General features: G+C 64.0%; 2 protein-coding genes across 2 annotated transcripts; one reads left to right on the forward strand and one right to left on the reverse strand.

Annotated features, from left to right (window-relative positions):
• Positions 1 to 5,018: 5,018 nt before the first annotated feature.
• OPRL1 (opioid related nociceptin receptor 1) lies at positions 5,019 to 9,984 on the reverse strand. Its single transcript, XM_055302820.1, has 3 exons — positions 9,730 to 9,984; positions 5,649 to 6,004; positions 5,019 to 5,552 (listed from the first exon to the last, which is right to left on the reverse strand). Exons 1-3 carry the CDS (start codon positions 9,960 to 9,962, stop codon positions 5,029 to 5,031), a joined length of 1,113 nt encoding a protein of 370 aa, XP_055158795.1. The 5' UTR covers positions 9,963 to 9,984; the 3' UTR covers positions 5,019 to 5,028.
• A 5,756-nt stretch (positions 9,985 to 15,740) lies between these two features.
• LKAAEAR1 (LKAAEAR motif containing 1) lies at positions 15,741 to 17,316 on the forward strand. Its single transcript, XM_055304301.1, has 4 exons — positions 15,741 to 15,967; positions 16,519 to 16,807; positions 17,055 to 17,177; positions 17,257 to 17,316. The coding sequence occupies exons 1-4, from the start codon at positions 15,741 to 15,743 to the stop codon at positions 17,314 to 17,316; spliced, it is 699 nt and encodes a 232-aa protein (XP_055160276.1).
• The last annotated feature ends 416 nt before the right edge of the window (positions 17,317 to 17,732 follow it).

A 17,732-nucleotide genomic window follows, 5' to 3' on the forward strand; every position in this document is an offset into this window, starting at 1 on the left:
TTCCGGCCACGTGTCATCGTGTCATCGGGCAGGTGAGTGCGGAGGCAGCAGGGAGCCCTGCAGGTGTGCGCTGTGGCGGGGAGGGCTCCGGCTTCAGCACCCCCAGATCTGACGGGAGCAGGTGAGCCCGGGAGGGTGTTTGCAAAGGCACAGCTTTGGTCCCACGTGCGCTATGCACGGGCGGGGCGGGACGGGGGAGCGGGGACGGAGAGCCCGGGTGTCCTCAACCCTGGCAAATGGCCACCGCCTCTGCCAGAGAACTCGAGGCGCCGCTGCTCTAACATCCCGACTCTTGTCGCTTTTCAGGATCCAGCCCCAGTGGACCTGCTCCAGAGGCTGTGGGCCCTGTGACGGCACCTCAGAGCCGAGGCTCTGGGCCAGGCACAGCAGACGGTGACCATCCCGGTGGGGCTGTCCTGGCCGCGGGCCTGCTCTGCTGGACCCTTCCACGTGGCCCCTGTCGTGGCCCTGACCGCAGACCGGCCCCAGACGCCGCTGGTCATCAGCATCTCCTGCGTCATCACCAGCCTCAGCTATGCCAGCTCCTGTCTCAGCCCCTCCTCTGCACCTTCCTGGATGAGAGCTTCCGAAACAGCCTCCGGAGCACGTTCCGGTGCTCAGGGGCCTGGGTGGCCCTCCCTCCGGAGCCCCAGTGTGTCCGTTAGGACAAGAGCTGTCGCTCTGGAGGAACATCCCTTGCTCACTTCCCGTCATTATGTTCTCCACACGGGAGAGAAAGGGCCAGGGAGCTCGGCCACCAAACCTGCAGAGGTGACCACAAGCCTGTCCCTTCCCAGGCCTCAGCCCCTGGGTGAGGAGCTGCAGGGATGAGGGTCCCGGCACCCCCCCCCCCACCCATGCCCTTCAGACCCAGGCTGAAGTTCTTGGCACAACAGACATCCCGACTCACGACCTCCCTGGATGTCCCTCGGCCATCCTCCCTGCCAACCTTAGTCCAGAGGGAGAGAAACCCAAACTGCGACCTCGTCCTGGGGCCCCCACTGCATTCCCGCCGGGACCCTGGGCTGGATCCCCCCAAGACACGAGGAGCAGGTGATGGAAATGCGAACACCTGGGGCCAGAGTGTCCCCGCAAGTGTCCCCGCAAAAGCCACAGACTCAGTCCTCAAGCACGGCCACAGAACACGCTCCCGTCACTTGGAACCCGGATGGCGTTTCACCAGGAGGCGGCCGTGTGCCCTGTGTCACAGCCAGTGGCCCCCCATACCCTGCTGGAGGACCCAGGGCCTTCCTGCCAGGACCTCTGGATGCCCACAGTCTGCGGGGGGCATCTGGGCCCCCTCCTCCCTGGAGTGTGGCCCGGAGCCTAGATTCATCCAGCAGGGCTGAACCTCCGGGGCCAGGGTGGGGATGCTCAGGTGCTGGCTGCGGGTGGGTAGGGGGACAGGTCCCTGAAGACTGCCCTGGGGCCCCGGCTGGCTCCCTGCCCTTGGCGCCAGGCTCCCAGCTGCTCTAGCGGTGCCATCCTGGAGCCACGAGGACCCCCAATGCCCTCCTCGCTCACAGTGGCCCAGACTGGCTTTCGTCCTCGTGGTGCAGAGCTCTGACCGGTGTGTCCACCCGGCACCACCATTCACCACCATGAGGTCACCCCAGGGTGCGTGACGGCCCCTTCCACACGCTCACCCCAGTCACACGGGCCCCTGGCGCCGAGACCCACGTCACCTCCCCTCTTCCCTCTCAGCCTGAAACAGGGCGAAGGCCACCCCTGTGCTGTTCTCTTCCCTGACAGCGCTGCGATCTATTGCTGCTCACCACATCTCCCCAAAATCCAACAGCTTAAAACAGCATTTATTATTTCATAGCTCCCGCGGGTCAAGAATTTGGGAGCAGTTTTGGAGCGGTTCTGGCTCGCGGACTCTCCTGAGGCTACAGTCGGGCCCCCGGCTGGGGCTCCGGGGCCCTGAGGGCCGGTCTGGCTGCAGGTGCTGCTTCCAAGGAGGCCCTGCCGTGGTCCTCGCCGCGTGGACTCTCCCCAGGGCTGCTTGGGTGACCTCACCGCGGGGCGGCTGGTCCTGCAGGGAGAGCGGGTGGGAGGGAGAGGCAAGAGGAGGCCTTGACACCATTAAGACCATCTTGGAAGACCTTTGCCACATTCTGGTCATTAGAAGCAGGTCACCAGGCCGCCCGCACTCAGGGGCTGTGGACGTTTTTTCAAACCACCATTAACACCCGCATCTCCCCCCGGAAGATTCTGGGCCCTGTGTCCCCCCTGCCGCGCCGTCATCCCTCAGCCAGTGGCGGCCCTAATTACTGCCTCAGCTCTGGCACGGCAGCTTCTTGAGGCGCTGAGGCTCTCGACACCATCCTCACCATCCGCACGGAGGTATCTGCAGGTGTGAGGTGCAAATGAGCGAGCAACAGGGCAGGAGCTGCTTTCCTGAGAAGTGGGAACAGGAGGGGAGGGAGGGGCGCTAGGATAAGAGACCCTCTGGCCTTTGATCCTGACCCCGTTTGCCCCCTGGCCACTGGGGACGCCACAGCGAGGACCAAGGCGGGTCAGGATCAGCCAAGCCGGGCACAGCCCCCCCCAAGCCCACCTGAGTCGGGAGCGAGGGCCCCCGTGCAAGGGTGAGACCCTGGGAGGGGAGCCTCGGGCCAGCCATCCCCCCCAAGACGGTGCCCTCCCGGGCTGCTGGGCCCCACACCTGCCAGCAGCCACCACACCCTCGCAGGCTGGTGGTCTCTGCTCCCTCCACTGTGACTTCTGAGCCGGGGTGGCAGTCCCCAGCCTCCAGACTCCTCCACCCATGGAGAGCCCGGCCCTCCCCGCCGCCCCCACCCCCCACGGTCACAGCGCCCCTGGGCAGCAAAGTCCTGAGCGGCAGGAGCGCCCTCAGCTGCCTTGGCCTTGCGACTGGCCGTGGACCCCACCCAGGGCCCTGTCTTCCTGCACAACCTTGCAAGCCAGGTGAGGAAGCCAAGGCTGGGAGAGGCTGGGAGGCTTGACCAACCCCAGAGGTGGTGGGAGCAGGGAGGGGGGGGCAAGGGGGCAAGGGGGCAAGGCCAAGGCAGGAGAGGTAAGGGTGGCAGTGGGGGTTGGGGTGGGTGGTGGGAGTCAGGTGGGTGGGGGTGGGGGTCAGGGTGCAGGTGGGGGTGAGGGTGTAGGTGGGGGTGAGGATCAGGGTGCGGGTGGTGGCAGGCATCCAGCTCGGGGTCAGCCCTGGACGCACAGCCTCTGCCGCACGACGGTTGGTGCCCAGGACCCCTGCTTGGGCAGCCGCCACCAGAGCCCCACCATGCCCTAGTGGTCTTCACGTACCTGCTGCTGTCAGCCCATCACCCCCCAATTTTCCCTGGGTACTAAATGTGTGGTTTTTTTTTTTTAAGATTTATTTATTTATTCATGAAAGACACAGGCTGAGAGAGGCAGAGACACAGGCAGAGGGAGAAGCTCCTCGCAGGGAGCCCAACGCGGGACTCAATCCTGGATCCCGGGGTCATGACCTGAGCCGAAAGCAGGTGCCCAACTGCTGAGCCCCCAGGCGTCCCTACATGTGTGTTTTAACGGCAAAGGAACCATCACTGAAATCCGGCCCATCTGCCGGTGCGGGAGCACCTCAACCCAGCACCCTCGCTGACCCTCCAGCGTCCCTCCTCCTGAGAGGTCATGTGCAAGGGTTTATTAGGGGACCCTGGAGGCGAGGTCAGGGTTGGTGACATGCAGGGGAAATCATGCTCGTCGCATGCATAAATACATGAAGATACAGGTTACTCCAGCACAAAGCACAGGTCTTTGGGCCTCGCCATGGAAGGCCCGCGCCGTGGCAGCTGCGCCTCCCGAGCCTCCCCAGGAGCCAGGGCTCCCTGGAGCCGGGAAACCAGCCCAAAGTCAGTGCTTCCTGTTGTTTGCAGGTGCCCGAGGTCACCTGGCTGAGGCCCGCAGCCCGGCTCACGGCGGGGGCAGGACAGTCTTTTCAGTGTTGTGAGTGTTTCGATAGTTTATCTGCAGGAAGAGTGTTCGCAGAGTCAACAAAGTGCAGCTTCCAGAGCGGGGAGGGTCCTCGTCCCCCTCGGGGCTCCCACACTTGGCTCAGGGAGGCCCTGCTGAGCCCCACCCTAAGCCCAGCTCCCGAGGTGGCCCCTTCAAGCCAAGTCCCGGCAGCAGGAAGCTCGGGCCTCCCCGCAGACCCCGGCCCCGGCCGCCGCCAGTAAATGAAGCAGGGGTCATTCGCTGGAGAGGCGGAGCAGAGCCCATCCCAAGTGCCACTCCTCTTCCAAGGCCACCGGGATCCAGACAGGGCACAGGGGCCTGCCAGCTGCATAGCTGCTGCCTCCTGACTTCCATGGACCCCCAGACAGAGCAGGGCAGGGCGCCCCCGCCGCCCCGCACTGAGCAGCCGGGCCGGGACACACGGAACAGCAGCGTGGCCCGAGGGGGTCCTCCTGAGCCGCTGCTGCGCACCCGGACAGCCACACCTGTGCTGATAGTTCTTTGTGCTTCTGGAGCGGAAAGCCCCACGGAGGAACCTCTCAGAAGTGAGAGCGGGGACGAGGAGTGACAGCGGTGGAGGCCCAGGCAGGCCCGGCTCCGCAGCGTCAAGCCCGGTTGCCCGCAGATGCCTGCCAGCGATCTCGACAGCTCCAAGCTTGTCCCGCTGCCCCGAGGAGGGGCCGCCCGGTCCATGCAGCCAGCACACAGCAAAGGGCACAGGCCTGGCACGCTGCGGCTACACCCCCAGGTGTGGGACACCAAGAGCACGCAGGGTACAGCAGGGGAGAGGCCAGAAGCGTCCATGGGGGGGAAGGCGTTGGCCTGGGCTGCGGCCAGCCGTGCACGCTCGTGGGTCCTGTGTCCCCTCTCTGCTCCATACCAGGAGGGCAGCTTTAGTCCGACCTGTCCCATGATGTCACCAGGCCCCCTGGGGCCACAGTGAAGTCCTCGAGCCTGCAATGCTCAGGACTCAGGTTGGGCGTCAGCCTAGAGAGCGGTGACCTGGGTGAGCTCCGTGTTGGGCGTTGACGGGCTCTGAGGGCTGACGGGCACCATGGGCAGGTCCACGCCTAGTCATGCGGGCCGCGGCACCGTCTCAGAGGTCTTGCAGGCGAGGGCCACATCCTTGGCAATGCTGCGCACGCGGTCAGACACCTGCATCTCCCGGCGCAGGGCAGGGGCGCAGCAGAACTTCCGGAAGCAGGCCTTGAAATTCTCGTCCAGGAAGGCGTAGAGGATGGGGTTGAGGCAGCTGTTGACGTAGCCGAGGGCGGTGCAGAAGCGCAGGACGGCCACTGCAGTCTCGCTGCCCGGCTGCACGCCCAGCCCCTGGACCAGCACGAAGACCTGGACGGGCGTCCAGCAGCCCACGAACACGGCCACCACCACCAGCACCAGCCGCGTGATGCGCCGCAGATTCCGGTCCTTCTCCCGGGAGCCCGACAGCAGGCGGACGCCGCGCAGCCGCCGGATCATGAGGCTGTAGCAGACGGAGATGATGAGCACGGGAATGATGAAGGAGAAGAGGAAGATGCAGATGGCGAACACGGGGCCCCAGTAGTCCTGGGGCGTGGGGATCTCCACCAGACACTCGATCTCTGCAGGGAGACAAGCAGGGCCGGGCGGGTGAACCGGGAGGGACCGTCTGGGGTCCGGGGGACAGCAGCACTGGGGAAGGGGGGCCCCCCACTGACCTTCGTCCTCGACCTGTGCTGAGCCCATGATGGCCACCGGAACGCCGACGACAGACGCCAGGGCCCAGATGGCCACATTGACAGCCTGGGCCTTGCTGGACGTCCGGACATCGAGAGCGCGGATGGGGTGGCAGATGGCTACGTAGCGGTCCACGCTCATGGCGGTCAGCGTGAAGGTGCTGGTGAACATGTTGTAGTAGTCGATGGCAATGACCGTCTTGCACAGGGCATTCCCAAATGGCCAGAAGCCCAAGAGGACGTCTGTGCCCTGGAAGGGCAATGTCAGGAGCACCAAAGTGTCCGCCAGGGCCAGGTTAAAGATGTAGATGTTGGTAGCCGTCTTCATCTTGGTGTGTCTGCAGAGAGCACGGGGAGAGGGAAGTCTTCACCGGGTCTCCCTGGCTGGACCGGACCACCAGGGCCCTTCTTACTGCCACCATGAGGGGCACCCACTCTGAGACCCTGGCGAGATGGCGGGTTCCTGGGCCCAGCCCAAGGGCATGGAGCTGGGCGCAGCCGTACTTCCGGCACACACAAGCGTTCCAAACCCAAGCTGGGTGTGAAGGGGAGTGGAGCACGCATCGGACTCCACACGGGAGCAAAGGGCCCGGAATCACAAGAAAAAGAACCTGTCCCCCTCCCTCCCTTTCAAGTCTTCCTGAAGACCCTTCACGGATTACAACGTTGGCCCTACAGACACCAGAGGCTTCTAAGGGCTCCGAAGACTGTAAGAGCACATCCACGGCCCTCCCAGGCCATGTCGTGGTCTAGGGATAGACAGGAAGTGGCGACGGGGCTGGGAGGGGTGCTAATGAGGTCTGGCTGTATCCGAGGAACAGCTCTGGGCACGGGATGGCTGCTTAGTAAATATCTGTCGAATGCACTAAGAGTTGTGAGAGTGGTGATGGTGGCAGGGAAGGTGGTAATTATGGTGGTGGTAGCTGTGCTGGTGGTGGCAACAATCAGGTGGCAGTGAAGGCGGTGGAGGTGGCGGTGGAGACAGCGGCAATGGTCGTGGTGGTGGCAGAGGCCGTCAGGGCGGGAGTGATAATGGAGGCGGTGGTGGTGTGGGCAGCGGCAACACCGGAGATGACAATGCTCCATGTCAGCTAAGCTGCCACAAAGGAATCTGGGGTCAGTTCTGCATCTTTGGAATACGCACAAACGGGCCTGAATTATGACCAAACAACAGCAAGGGTCCCCACAATGGCAGATACCTACGCCGAGCTCTTCGCACGGACTTTATCTCGTTTAAGATTTCAAAAATGCAAAAAAAAAAAATTTTTTTTTCAAAAATGCGGGGATCCGTGGGTGGCTCAGCGGTTTAGCGCCTGCCTTTGGCCCAGGGCGTGATCCTGGAGTCCCTGGATCGAGTCCCACGTCGGGCTCCCTGCATGGAGCCTGTTTCTCCCTCTGCCTGTGTCTCTGCCTCTCCCTCTCTCTCTCTCTCTCATAAATAAATAAATAAATCTTAAAAAAAAAAAAGATTTCAAAAATGCTGCTTGGATTCCCTGCTCTGAGCAGGAGGACACAGGCTCAGGTGACCTCAGTGGTCTTGAAGAGAGCCGGTAAAAGGCAGGGGATCAAGCCAACTAGAAGACCAGCCACAGACGGGAGGAAGGATTTGCCAGAGACGCGTCTGCTGCAGGACTGTGCCCAGATATACAAGGAACTCCTAAAAGTCGCAGTGAGAAAACGGGGGCGCCGGGTGGCTCAGTGGGTTGAGAGTCTGACCCTTGGTTTCAGCTCAGATCCTGACCTCAGGGTTCTGGGGTCGAGCCCTACTCTGGGATCTGCGCTCAGCAGGGAGTCTGCTTGAGATTCTCTCGGGGAAAAAAAAAAAAAACGGGGGAGGGGAGGGGAGCAAAGACGTTAACAGACACGTCACCAGCTAAAGCAGTGAGATACTAGCACAGACTCAGAGTGAGCAGAACCCGGAGCGCGGACGCCAGAGCCTGGGGAGGCGGGAAGCCGCGGGACCCCTCACTGTCGCCGGTGGGACAGCAAAATGTGGCAGCCGCTTCGGGAGACGGTTTGGTGGCTTTGCACCGAGCTACACATAATCTTGCCGTAAGATCCGGCAATAACCCAAAGGAGGTGGAAACTTGTAACTGCATAAAAACCTACACACGGATTTTTTAAGATTTTTTTTTTATTTATTCATTTTAGAGAGAGCGAGCGAGCGTAGGAGCAGCGGGCATGGGCAGAGACGGGGGGAAGCCTGGCAACGCAGGGCCTGCAGGCTCCCAGGCCCCGGGAGCAGGACCTGGGCCGCGGGCAGATGCGTCACTGACGGAGCCCCCCAGGCGCCCCCACACCGATGTTTCTAGCAGCTGTAGCCATTACTGCCAGACCCTGGAAGCAACCCCGACGTGCTTCAGTAGCTGACGGATTAGCAAACTGGTAGATCCAGGAAATCGAACACTATTTAGTGATAAAAAGAAATGAGCTGGCAGGGGACGGGGGGCGGGGGGGCTGCTTCTCCCTCTGCCCCTCCACCCTCCTCTCCTGTGTGCTCTCTTGCTCTCTCTCTGAAATGAATGAATCTTTAAAATCTTAAAAAAGAAAGAAAGAAAAGAGCCAGGAAAAGCCACAGAGAAGTCCTGAGCACATATCACTAAGGGGAAGGAGCCAATCTGAGAAAGCTGCACACTTATGATGCGGCTGCATGACATTCTGGAGACAGGAGACGGGTCGGGGGTGCCGGAGGCTTGGGGCTCAGGAGGGATGAGCCCGCAGGGCACAGGGAGTCTGCGCAACCTCCATCCTTTCCTCTCACCTTTGCTTTGAACCTAAAACCCCTCTTTAAAAAATAAAATCTCAAAAAATAACAATAATAATAAATTCTAAAAATTTTCTAAAAATAAAATCTCTTAGAAAGAACAGGGCAGGGGGGCCTGGGGTCTCTGCCTCCCGAGGAGCCCACCCAATGCGGGCCCAGAGTGGTCGGCACTGCCCCTTGGGCCCGTGGCCGCTCGGCCGTGCGAGTAAGGACCGCCGTAGACGACACAAGCGCCCTGTCTGCTCTGATCAGGACGTGGCTCCGGGCGCTGACGCCCAGTGCAGAGGACAGAGGCGGAGAGGCAGCGACAAGGAGAAGTGAACGGGACCACCCAGGCGGGGGCGCATCTCACGCACGGCACGCCTGTGCACCTCCAGACGCAAAGGGGCGTGCAAGCCCCGGCCCCTGGAGGGCCCAGAGCAGCTCTCCCCCGCCCCTTGTGCAAGCATGTGCACCGAACACACCAACACACACCTTGCACACGTCCACATGCTCACGGTGTGCACACTCGCGTGTACGTGCTCATGTGTGCATGTCCAGCCTGAGGTGCACCTGCATGCATGTACGTGTGTGCACCTGCGTGTACACCATGTGCCACACTAGCTCCTGTGTGCACACACTCTCGTACATCTGTGTGTGGGCACCAACAGTTCTGTGCCCACCTACGCATGTGCATTCACACGTGTGTGTGCATGCTGTACGTATGTGTACACACGAACACACACACACATGCATGTCCTCACACTGTCCCCCTGTGGTGTCCCCCTACCTGCAGCCGGGCCACTGCTCCTGATCCCACGGGCTTCCCCACTCTGAGCGCCAGCAGATGCTGAGTCAGCCCCGACTCCAGCCAAGACGGAGCCCTGGGGCCCCAGGGAGGGGGCTTCGGGCACCTGGCCACGCAGGCCCTGCAACAGGCCGCCAGAGCCGCCTCCCGGGTCGCTGTGCCAGCTGTGAGCCCCTCCCAGGGTGGCCCGCAGCTCGGATCAGGGAGTCAGGGTGACCTTCCATCTGGGACACGGCTGCACCCCACCCCCGGCCGGACCGGGGTGGGCAGAGCTGATCCCCTCCCCCGCCCTCCCCCACTCAGGTGCCCCAGCCATGAAGACTGGAGCATGCAGGGCCTCCGTGTGGACCCTGCCGCTGCTCCTGCCCCTGCCTGACAGGATGACCAAAAATTGAATGGGAATCATGCGAAATCTCTAGCTGCCAAGCCCACCCAAGACAGCCCCCGGCCTGTGTCCCTTCTGCAGCAGGTGGCACTCACCAGGAGGGGACCTCGGCGGGTCCCCAGCCTACCTGAGGATGACATACATGACGAGGCAGTTCCCCAGCAGTCCCCCGATGCAGACGGCCAGGTAGAGCCCCACAATGGTGACCTTGAGCCCAAGGGGCAGAAAGGCGCCGTGGCTGGCATTGAGCAGCAGGGTGGGAGGCAGCAGGCTGTGGTTGGGGCTCAGGAGGGACAGGTTGCCCTGCAGGTGGCTGCCGTAGAGGACCTCCCAGAACGGGGCAGGGAAGAGGGACTCCATGCCACCTCCCTGTGTGCAAGGCCACTAGGCACCTGGGAGAGAACAGGACACATGACCGCAGCACCCGGCCCTCACCCAGCCCGGAGGCGGCCCCGCAGGCAGGCACGCGGCGCCCCCAGACAGCCCCAGACACACGCACATGTACACACCGTGGGGACAGCAGACACGCACAGACCGGGGACAGGGAGAGGCAGGCGTGTGGACAAGGGCACGGTCTGGTCTGGCCTGCAGACTCCCACGTGGGATGTGCGGATGTAGTTACACGCCGAGACACGCGCCCACCCACAGGGACCGTGGACACGCCGCCATCCCTGTGCACACGCCGCACACACAGGCGCAGACCTGCCCTCACGCACACACGGGCACAGAAGGGACGGAGAGACCGAGAAACACCTGGGACGCAGGGCGCGGGCCAGCCGCCCCCTTCCTCTTCCTCCACCCCCCACCCCGCCGGTCCACACCCGCGCCGCAGCCCAGGCCTTACCTGCAACGGGTGGGAGCCGAGCAGCCTCAGCACTGGCAGCGCCGCAGGGATCCCGGCCGGCGATCTGGGGCCGGAGGGGCTGCGGGGGAGCCCGGAGCCAAGCCAGAGGGGGAGCCGGGGGAGCCGGGGGAGCGCAGGGGAGCGCAGGGGGAGCGCAGGGCGAGCGCAGCCCGGGGAGCAGCTGCTCCTTCTGGAGCCGCCGAGCAGACGCCGCAGCCCCGCGGCCGGTGGGGGGCGGGGGCGGAGACTGCGCCGGAGCAGGAGGGGCCGCGGCCGGCGCGAGGGGGGTGTCGCCCCTAGGCCACAGCACCAGGCGCACGCGGAGCTGAAGGACAGGGACAGGCTCGGGCCCACGGACACAGGACACGGACGCACGCGGGACTGGGTCAGGGGACAGACACCCAAGGACACCGCCCAGACCCGGGCCAGAGACGCCACACACGCGGGCGGAGACTCCGGAGAGGCACACAAGATGCAGAGACCGGGACCTCGGGTGGACGCAGACCCGCCTGGCTTGGCACTCCACTCCCCGGGGAGCCGGCCGCCGCGGGCCCATGGCGGGGGACACAGGGACAGCCAGCCCCAGGGCTCAGAGCCGAGCGGGTGCCTACACTGTGCTGTGCTTCTGGGCGCCTCTGTGTTTTCCACCTGCCCACCGTGAGTGTGAGCGTGAGCCTGAGTGCTCCCTCCCCACCACCCCGTCACCTTCTGTGACAGGAGCACCCAGCCTCAGCGCTGTGCGGCCACCCGTCAAAGGGGCAGAGACAGGGCTGGAACCCAGATCTGTGCACCCCTTTGAGACACACCGAGGGCATCCCTGCCACACCTGGGCCCCAGGAGCATCGTTCCCTCACAGCCTGGGCCACCCTCCCTGGCACCCAAGCAGCCCAACAGCTCCCACGGAGCTGCCTCCTTCCCAGCACTGGGAGGGTGCTTCCCAGGCCATGAGGGTGACCCCTGAGCCGAGTCACCAGCCTCGAAGCCTTGGGGTCATTCTTCCTGCACAGGCTCTACCCCCATATCCCAGACCCTGCTGGGAGCATCCATCTCCAAGGATGGGGACCTGGTTGCTAGGCGACGAGCAGCAGCGTTGCTAGGATACCTGGCAAATCAGGAGAGGACAGAGCAAGCAGGCGCCCTAGGACTCAGCATCCCAGGCCGTCCCCCAGGACTTACCTCTGCATCTTCACCGCAGCCGACTCAGTGACACGTGTGCAGACACGGGGCACATCCAGAGAAACACTCACGCGGACACACAGGCTCACATGCCTGCAAACAAACACGAAGATCCCCCCCCAGACACACGAATTAACACACAAGCACAGGCTGGTGCTCAGACACGCACAGACGCACACAGGTGAGCTCACACCACGTGCATTCAAGTCCCGCGCGCGGCGGTAGAGAACAAGGCCTGAAGACACCCAGGAGGCACACGTGTGCACCGCACTCTCCAGGTGACGCTGGAAGTGTGACCCTGCTGACCTCAGGAGCCCGGGGAGGCTCGGCTTCCTGTAGCCTCCCTCCCCCTGCCGCGCCCCCAGAGTCTGAGCAGTCCACCCCAGGCCCTGCCTCCCCCCAGGCGCCCACGTCCTCCTCCCTGAAATCTAGCCTCAGGCACAGACGAGGGAAAGGGGGGCCGTGAGGCTGGTCTGGAAAGATGTCCGGGGAGTGCACCCAGGGGACCTGGCACGCAGGACAGCCAGAGGCAGATATCTGGCCGCTCGCGAGGACAGCCTTAGCCAAGGACGGACTTGGTCACCCAGCTAGTGGGTGGCCAGGCTGGGATGCTGACTGCCCACCCTGGGGGACAGTGGCCCAGCCCTGGACCCTACGGGGCTCCCACGAGGAAGCCAGTGGCACAGAGGAAACGGCCCGGGGCCTCTGGTCCCCCCAGCAGCCAGGGTAAGACCCAGGGCTCATGTGTCACTCGTAGGACAGCAGGGGACACGTACTGCCAGGGGCCCAGGGCCAAAGCAGGACACCCTAAACACACATCACATGCGGGCAGCACAGAACACAGGTGACGTGGGACCGTGGGGCCAGGTGCACACAGGTGGTTCTGTGAAAGCTCGCCACCGGCCGGTGGGCAGCCGCAGCGGAGCCTGAGGGTCCCCGTCCAAGCTGGGAGCGGGTGGGGACAGCGCCGGCCACCCAGGCACCTTGGAAACAAGGAGGGGTCCCGCTACTGTTGGGAACAGATCATGTGTTGCCGTCCAGCGGGCCCTCAGCCTGAGACCCCTCAGCGGCACACCCCTCGGGGCCGATCACCAGCTGAGGTGGAGGTAAAGGACGTCCCCAAAGGAATCGCGGTGTGCCAGCAGCCTCGGGGCCCGGGGGGCCGGTCCGGTACGCCACCCGTGGATTTCAGCGCAGGTCACGATCTTGGGGTGGTGAGGTCAAGCCCCACTTCGAGCTGTGTGTGAGTGTGGAGCCTGCTGGCGCCTCCTCTCTCCCTCTGCCCCCCCCATGCACACACGCTCTCTCGTCGCCCCCCCCCAAAAAGAAGCAGATGCACAGGACCTGGGCGGCGGCTGATGGCCCGTTTGCCCTCGGCAAAGCGTCCACAGCAAGGCAGCCGAGCCCGCGGACGGAGGGCACCCTGCTGCCCCCAGGACTCGCCCGTGGGCTGTGAGGGGAAGGAAGTTTCCCACATCACGGGGCACCCAGGACAGCCCGAGCTCGCAGCTCACGGGAACGACGGCACAGAACGCGTGTCCACAAACTGTGCTTACTGCTGCCGGCTGCTCCTGGGAGTCACGGGTGGTCGCGGCAGGCCGTGGGGCCCAGAGGCTCACACCACAAAGTGGGTCGGATGCACCTCACCCTTGCCCTTGAGTCGGAGCCCAGACACCCTGGCCACTCCCCTGCATCTGCACCTGCCTCGCCCCCTGCCCGGCAGGCACGGCCCAGAGGACAGCCGCTCCGGCAGGTGAGTTCCCAGCCATGTGCGCTGTTAACAAGGGGCAGGATGTCAACAATTCTGAGTTTCGACCCAATAATACTTGGTGTGATTTTGACTTTATCATCGTTATATACAGTGACCGGAGAATTGAGTCATATGGGGATTTTCAATATTATGTTAAATTTCGTAGTCATTTAATACAGCTTTTGATTTTATTTTGGGGTTTTCTTTTTTTTTTCTTTTTTTTTTTAAGCAGCTCAGTTTTTATTTTTTATTTTTTATTTTTATTTATTTGTTTATTTATTTATTTATTTATTTATTTATTTATTTATTTATTTATTTATTTATGATAGTCACACACACACAGAGAGAGAGAGAGAGAGAGAGAGAGAAGCAGAGACATAGGCAGAGGGAGAAACAGGCTCCATGCACCAGGGGCCCGACATGGGATTCGATCCCGGATCTCCAGGATCCCACCCTGGGCCAAAGGCAGGCACCAAACCGCTGTGCCCCCAGGGATCCCTTGGGGTTTTATTTTCAGGCTTTGGCGCCAATCAACATGCTTTTAGAACTCTGCATTTCCATGAGCCCTCGAGAACCCCAAGCATCCTGGACACAAGCAGATGGAAGACACCTGCCGCGTGGTCCCCCCCAGGAGCTAGGCCCAGACACACGGGGATGACAATGACGTCCCCCCTGCCTCCCAGGAACCACCTGGTGTGGGGAGAAGCTGGAAGAAGTTACTTCTAGGAACATGAGCTGTATGAGCAGCTCTCCGAGGATCGGGGAGGAGGAGAGTCCTACAAAAACAGAGGGAAAGTTATAAGCCTGTTCTCACAGGAGAGTATGCCCCCACTCCCCCCATAAAACCCACTCCACTGCCAGGGGCCAGCAGGAAATTTCCCTTCCCTGCTGTCCCAGACCTAGGAAGCTGAGAGGAGAGAGCCCAGATACCTGTCTCCCAGAACCCACCAGGGTGGGAGCACAGAGTTGAGCCAGAAGCAGCCCCTGCCTGGGCCGTACCTATCCAGGAGGCCTACCTGGAGAAGGTGGCCTGCTAGGTCAGTCTCCCTAAGCCCTCACTGCTTCTGGATCCCAGAGATCTTTGTCTTCAACAAGCCCCAAGTTTGGCGCTGAATCCCAAGGCCCAGGCCACATCCCAAAGGCCCATGCTGGGCAGGAAGGGGCAAAGGCTGGGGGGCTGGAAGGATGGACAGTCGTTCTATGGAGCTTGGGGCTGGTGAGGCCCTGGGATACAGGGATATGACGTCATAGTTGACCTTTTCACCAGGAAACCAGAGCAAACTTCCAAAAACAACGTGAGCAATCAACAACCTCCTGCACAAATCCCAGAACTTCAGCTGACGCCCCCCCCCCCAAAGCCGGGACAGTTGCCCCCTCAGGGGCGCAGGCCCCAAACTCCCAAGAAGGCCCCACTGCCCTCGGCACACATCCATGAGTGAAGGGGACAGTTGCCTCGGCACGGTGGGGGTCACCGCACGTTGGCAAATTATGGACTCAACGCACTAATGAAAACGAGTGCGAGCATGTGAATTCGTGGATTCTAGAACAAACTGACCAGTGCATGACTGAGTTACAGAATAAACTGAGAAGTAGATTGGTTATAAAGTAACATGAAATTAACAAATACACAAATAGGTCCCAAAATCGAGGTGCCAGGACTCAGGAACCCAGAAATATGGGGTTCGGCAAAACGTGGCTCTGGGACCTTGTGGGACCCAGACTTGCACTGGAAGAGCTGAGGGGTCCTGAGTGCTGCCCCAGTTTCCATTTCCTCGGAACAACACCTGCTGGGGGAACCCTTCTGGGTCACGTAATGGGGGGGACCCTCTGCCCCAAAAACCTCTCCAGTCCGGACCCCAGAAGAGCATCTTTGGGGCTCCCCAGGAAGGAAAGAAAGGGCCCCCGGGTTGGGAGAGCCGGCAGGCACCTCCTCCAGCCTGGAAGGGGCAGGGACAGCTCCGGCATTTCGCCCCGGGCCGCGGGCGCGCTACGAGCTCCCGGACGCTGGCCCCGCCCCCGGACGCTGGCCACGCCCACCCGGACACTGACCCCGCCCCTCTCGGATAGTGGCCCCCGCCCACCCAGACACTGGCTCCGCCCCTAAGACGCTGGCCCGCCCCTCTCGGACACTGGCTCCGCCCCTCAGACGCTGACCCCGCCCTCCAGGCAGCTGGCTCCGCCCACTCCCGCCCCAATGGACGGCCCCGCCCCGCCGGGAGGGAGGGGCAGGACTCCTGGTTGCCAGGCAACCGCGTCAACAAGCCCCAGCGAGTCGGGGCTGCGTGCGGGGCTGGGACCCTAGAAAAGGGAGCGCACGGGGTACGCGGAAGGGGCAGGGGCCTGGCTGAGCTGGGCCGGGGCGGGGAGGATGGCGCCTCGGGGCGGCTCTGGGCCCGAGGCGCTGTGGGCTGAGCCAGGACCCGCGGGCATCTCCCCCGCCGCTGCGGGCCCGGCGGGGCTCTGCGCTCCGCTCCTCGGCGGAGGCCAGCAGGGGCCAGGCCGGGAGGTCCCGCGGGCCGCCCACTCTGCGGCAGCCTCCCCGCACACCCCGGGCCCGCCCCGCCCACGGCCCAGCCGCTCGGTCTCCGGTCTCCGGTCTCCGGGGCTAGGCCAGGGCTGCGCAGAAGCAGAGGGGAGGAGAGGAGAGCAGCCCTGACCTTGCGGGGGGTCAGCGAGGGGCGACCGCAGACACGGGGCTGGGCACACGCAGGGTCCCGGGACAGTGGGGAGGGAGTCCCAAGCCACACCCGGGTCAGTGCAACACGGTCCCCACCCCTGGGTAGGGCCAGAGGTCAGCTCCCGGCTCTCGGCTCTCGGCGTCGGCCCGTGCGCAGAAAAGGAATTCCCTGAAACTACTGGAGCAGAGGCTCCTGGCGACCGCAGGGTAACTAGGACACGCGCCAGGGCCCGGGGTGCGGGGTGCGGGCTGCGGGGCTGCGGAGGTCGCGGTCTCGGGCGGTGAGGCCGACGGGCCCCCGCCAGCCCGGGTTTGCTTAAGGCTCAGCCTGTGCCCCCCGCCCCCCAGCCCGTGCCACGCTCCTCCAATAAATAAATAAATCTGGGAGAAGAGGAAAGGAAAGGCGCGGAGGCTGCGGGCGCCGGGCGGGGGGGCCGCGGGTGCCCAGGGAGACCCATCTTCCCCGCAGGGCCCAGATGCCGGCGCCAGCGGCCAAGGGGGCGCGACGCGGGGGCCCGCGGGGGCCCAGGGAAGGGACGTCCTCGGAGGAGCGCGCCAAGCGGCTGCCCGCGGCGAAGCCCCCCGGGCCGGGCGCGGCCCCGTCGCCGGAGGGGCGGGCGGCCGTGCCCCACCCGCGCGCCTGGGGGCGGCCCCTCGAGCTGCCCGCGGTGCGCCAGGACCTGCTGCTCGGCGTCCTCAAGGCGGCCGAGGCGCGAGGCCGGATCCGCGCCCTGCGGCTGCGCTACATCCGCCTGCGGGTGAGGCCGGCGGCGGGAGGGGCGGGGAGGGCGGCAGGGGGGCGGCGGGAGGGTTAGGGGGTGGGGGTTGGGGGGGCGGCAGGGGGGCGGCGGGAGGGTTAGAGAGGGCAGGGGGCGGCGGGGACCGGCCGGCCGGGCCGGAGGAAAGGACAGGACAGCGCGGGGGTGGGGCGGCCGGAGGGCCGGGCTGCAGGGGGCGGGGGGGGGGGCGGGCGCAGAGACAGCGGCCCCCACCCTGCCCCTGCAGGCCGAGGCCATCTCGCTCCTCGTCCAGCAGCAGGAGTCCGCGCGCGCCGCCATCCGGCTGGAGCTGTTCCTGCCGCCGCAGCTGAAGCCCACGCGGATCCCCGACCCCCTGGACCGCCGGGAGGTGCGCGCAGGCCCGGGCGGGGCGGAGAGGGGGGTCCCCGCCTCCGCCCGTCATCTGGCCCCGCCCATCCCACCCGCAGAGGAGGCGCGTGGAGACCATCCTGGAGGAGAAAGCCGAGGGCAGCATCTTCCCACGCTGACCGCGCCCCCACGGGGCCGGCGCCCCCACGCTCCCGCATAAAGAGCTCATTGTCCAAGCCCCCTCGGCGTTGTGCTGCCTCGCTCCACGTTCCCAGGAGGGAAGGGGAGAGGATGGATCTGCTGCCTCCCCACATCCACATCCCATGTCACAGAGTGGGGGACGATGCACAGGTGTCAGACTCACGGAGGACGCCCCCACCTACTGCCCTGGGGCCTATGAGATCCCCCAGGAGGGAGAGTCTCGCTGGGCAACCGTCACAACCCCAGCAGTTAGGGCGACCTCAGGGTGAGAGTGGGGCCCAAGTGGGACCCCAGATTGTCGGTCATTTCATCAGGGGTCCCAGAGAAGGGTGACAGACTGGGCAGGACGAGTGACCGCACAGCCTCTGTGGACAGCTGTGCCCACGAGGCCCTC

This window comes from Nyctereutes procyonoides, unplaced genomic scaffold, assembly GCF_905146905.1.
Source record: "Nyctereutes procyonoides isolate TBG_1078 unplaced genomic scaffold, NYPRO_anot_genome, whole genome shotgun sequence".
NCBI classification, from domain to species: domain Eukaryota; kingdom Metazoa; phylum Chordata; class Mammalia; order Carnivora; family Canidae; genus Nyctereutes; species Nyctereutes procyonoides.

Excerpts from the sequence above, each read along its gene's own strand:
- OPRL1 (XM_055302820.1), bottom strand. The coding sequence starts at position 9,962 with ATGGAGTCCCTCTTCCCTGCCCCGTTCTGGGAGGTCCTCTACGGCAGC. Across the intron at positions 6,005-9,729 it reads GTCATGTATGTCATCCTCAG|ACACACCAAGATGAAGACGG; the intron begins GTAGGCTGGGGA and ends TGCTCTCTGCAG. Across the intron at positions 5,553-5,648 it reads AGCACAGGTCGAGGACGAAG|AGATCGAGTGTCTGGTGGAG; the intron begins GTCAGTGGGGGG and ends GTCTCCCTGCAG.
- LKAAEAR1 (XM_055304301.1), top strand. The coding sequence starts at position 15,741 with ATGGCGCCTCGGGGCGGCTCTGGGCCCGAGGCGCTGTGGGCTGAGCCA. Across the intron at positions 15,968-16,518 it reads CGCTCGGTCTCCGGTCTCCG|GGCCCAGATGCCGGCGCCAG; the intron begins GTCTCCGGGGCT and ends TCTTCCCCGCAG. Across the intron at positions 16,808-17,054 it reads TGCGCTACATCCGCCTGCGG|GCCGAGGCCATCTCGCTCCT; the intron begins GTGAGGCCGGCG and ends CTGCCCCTGCAG.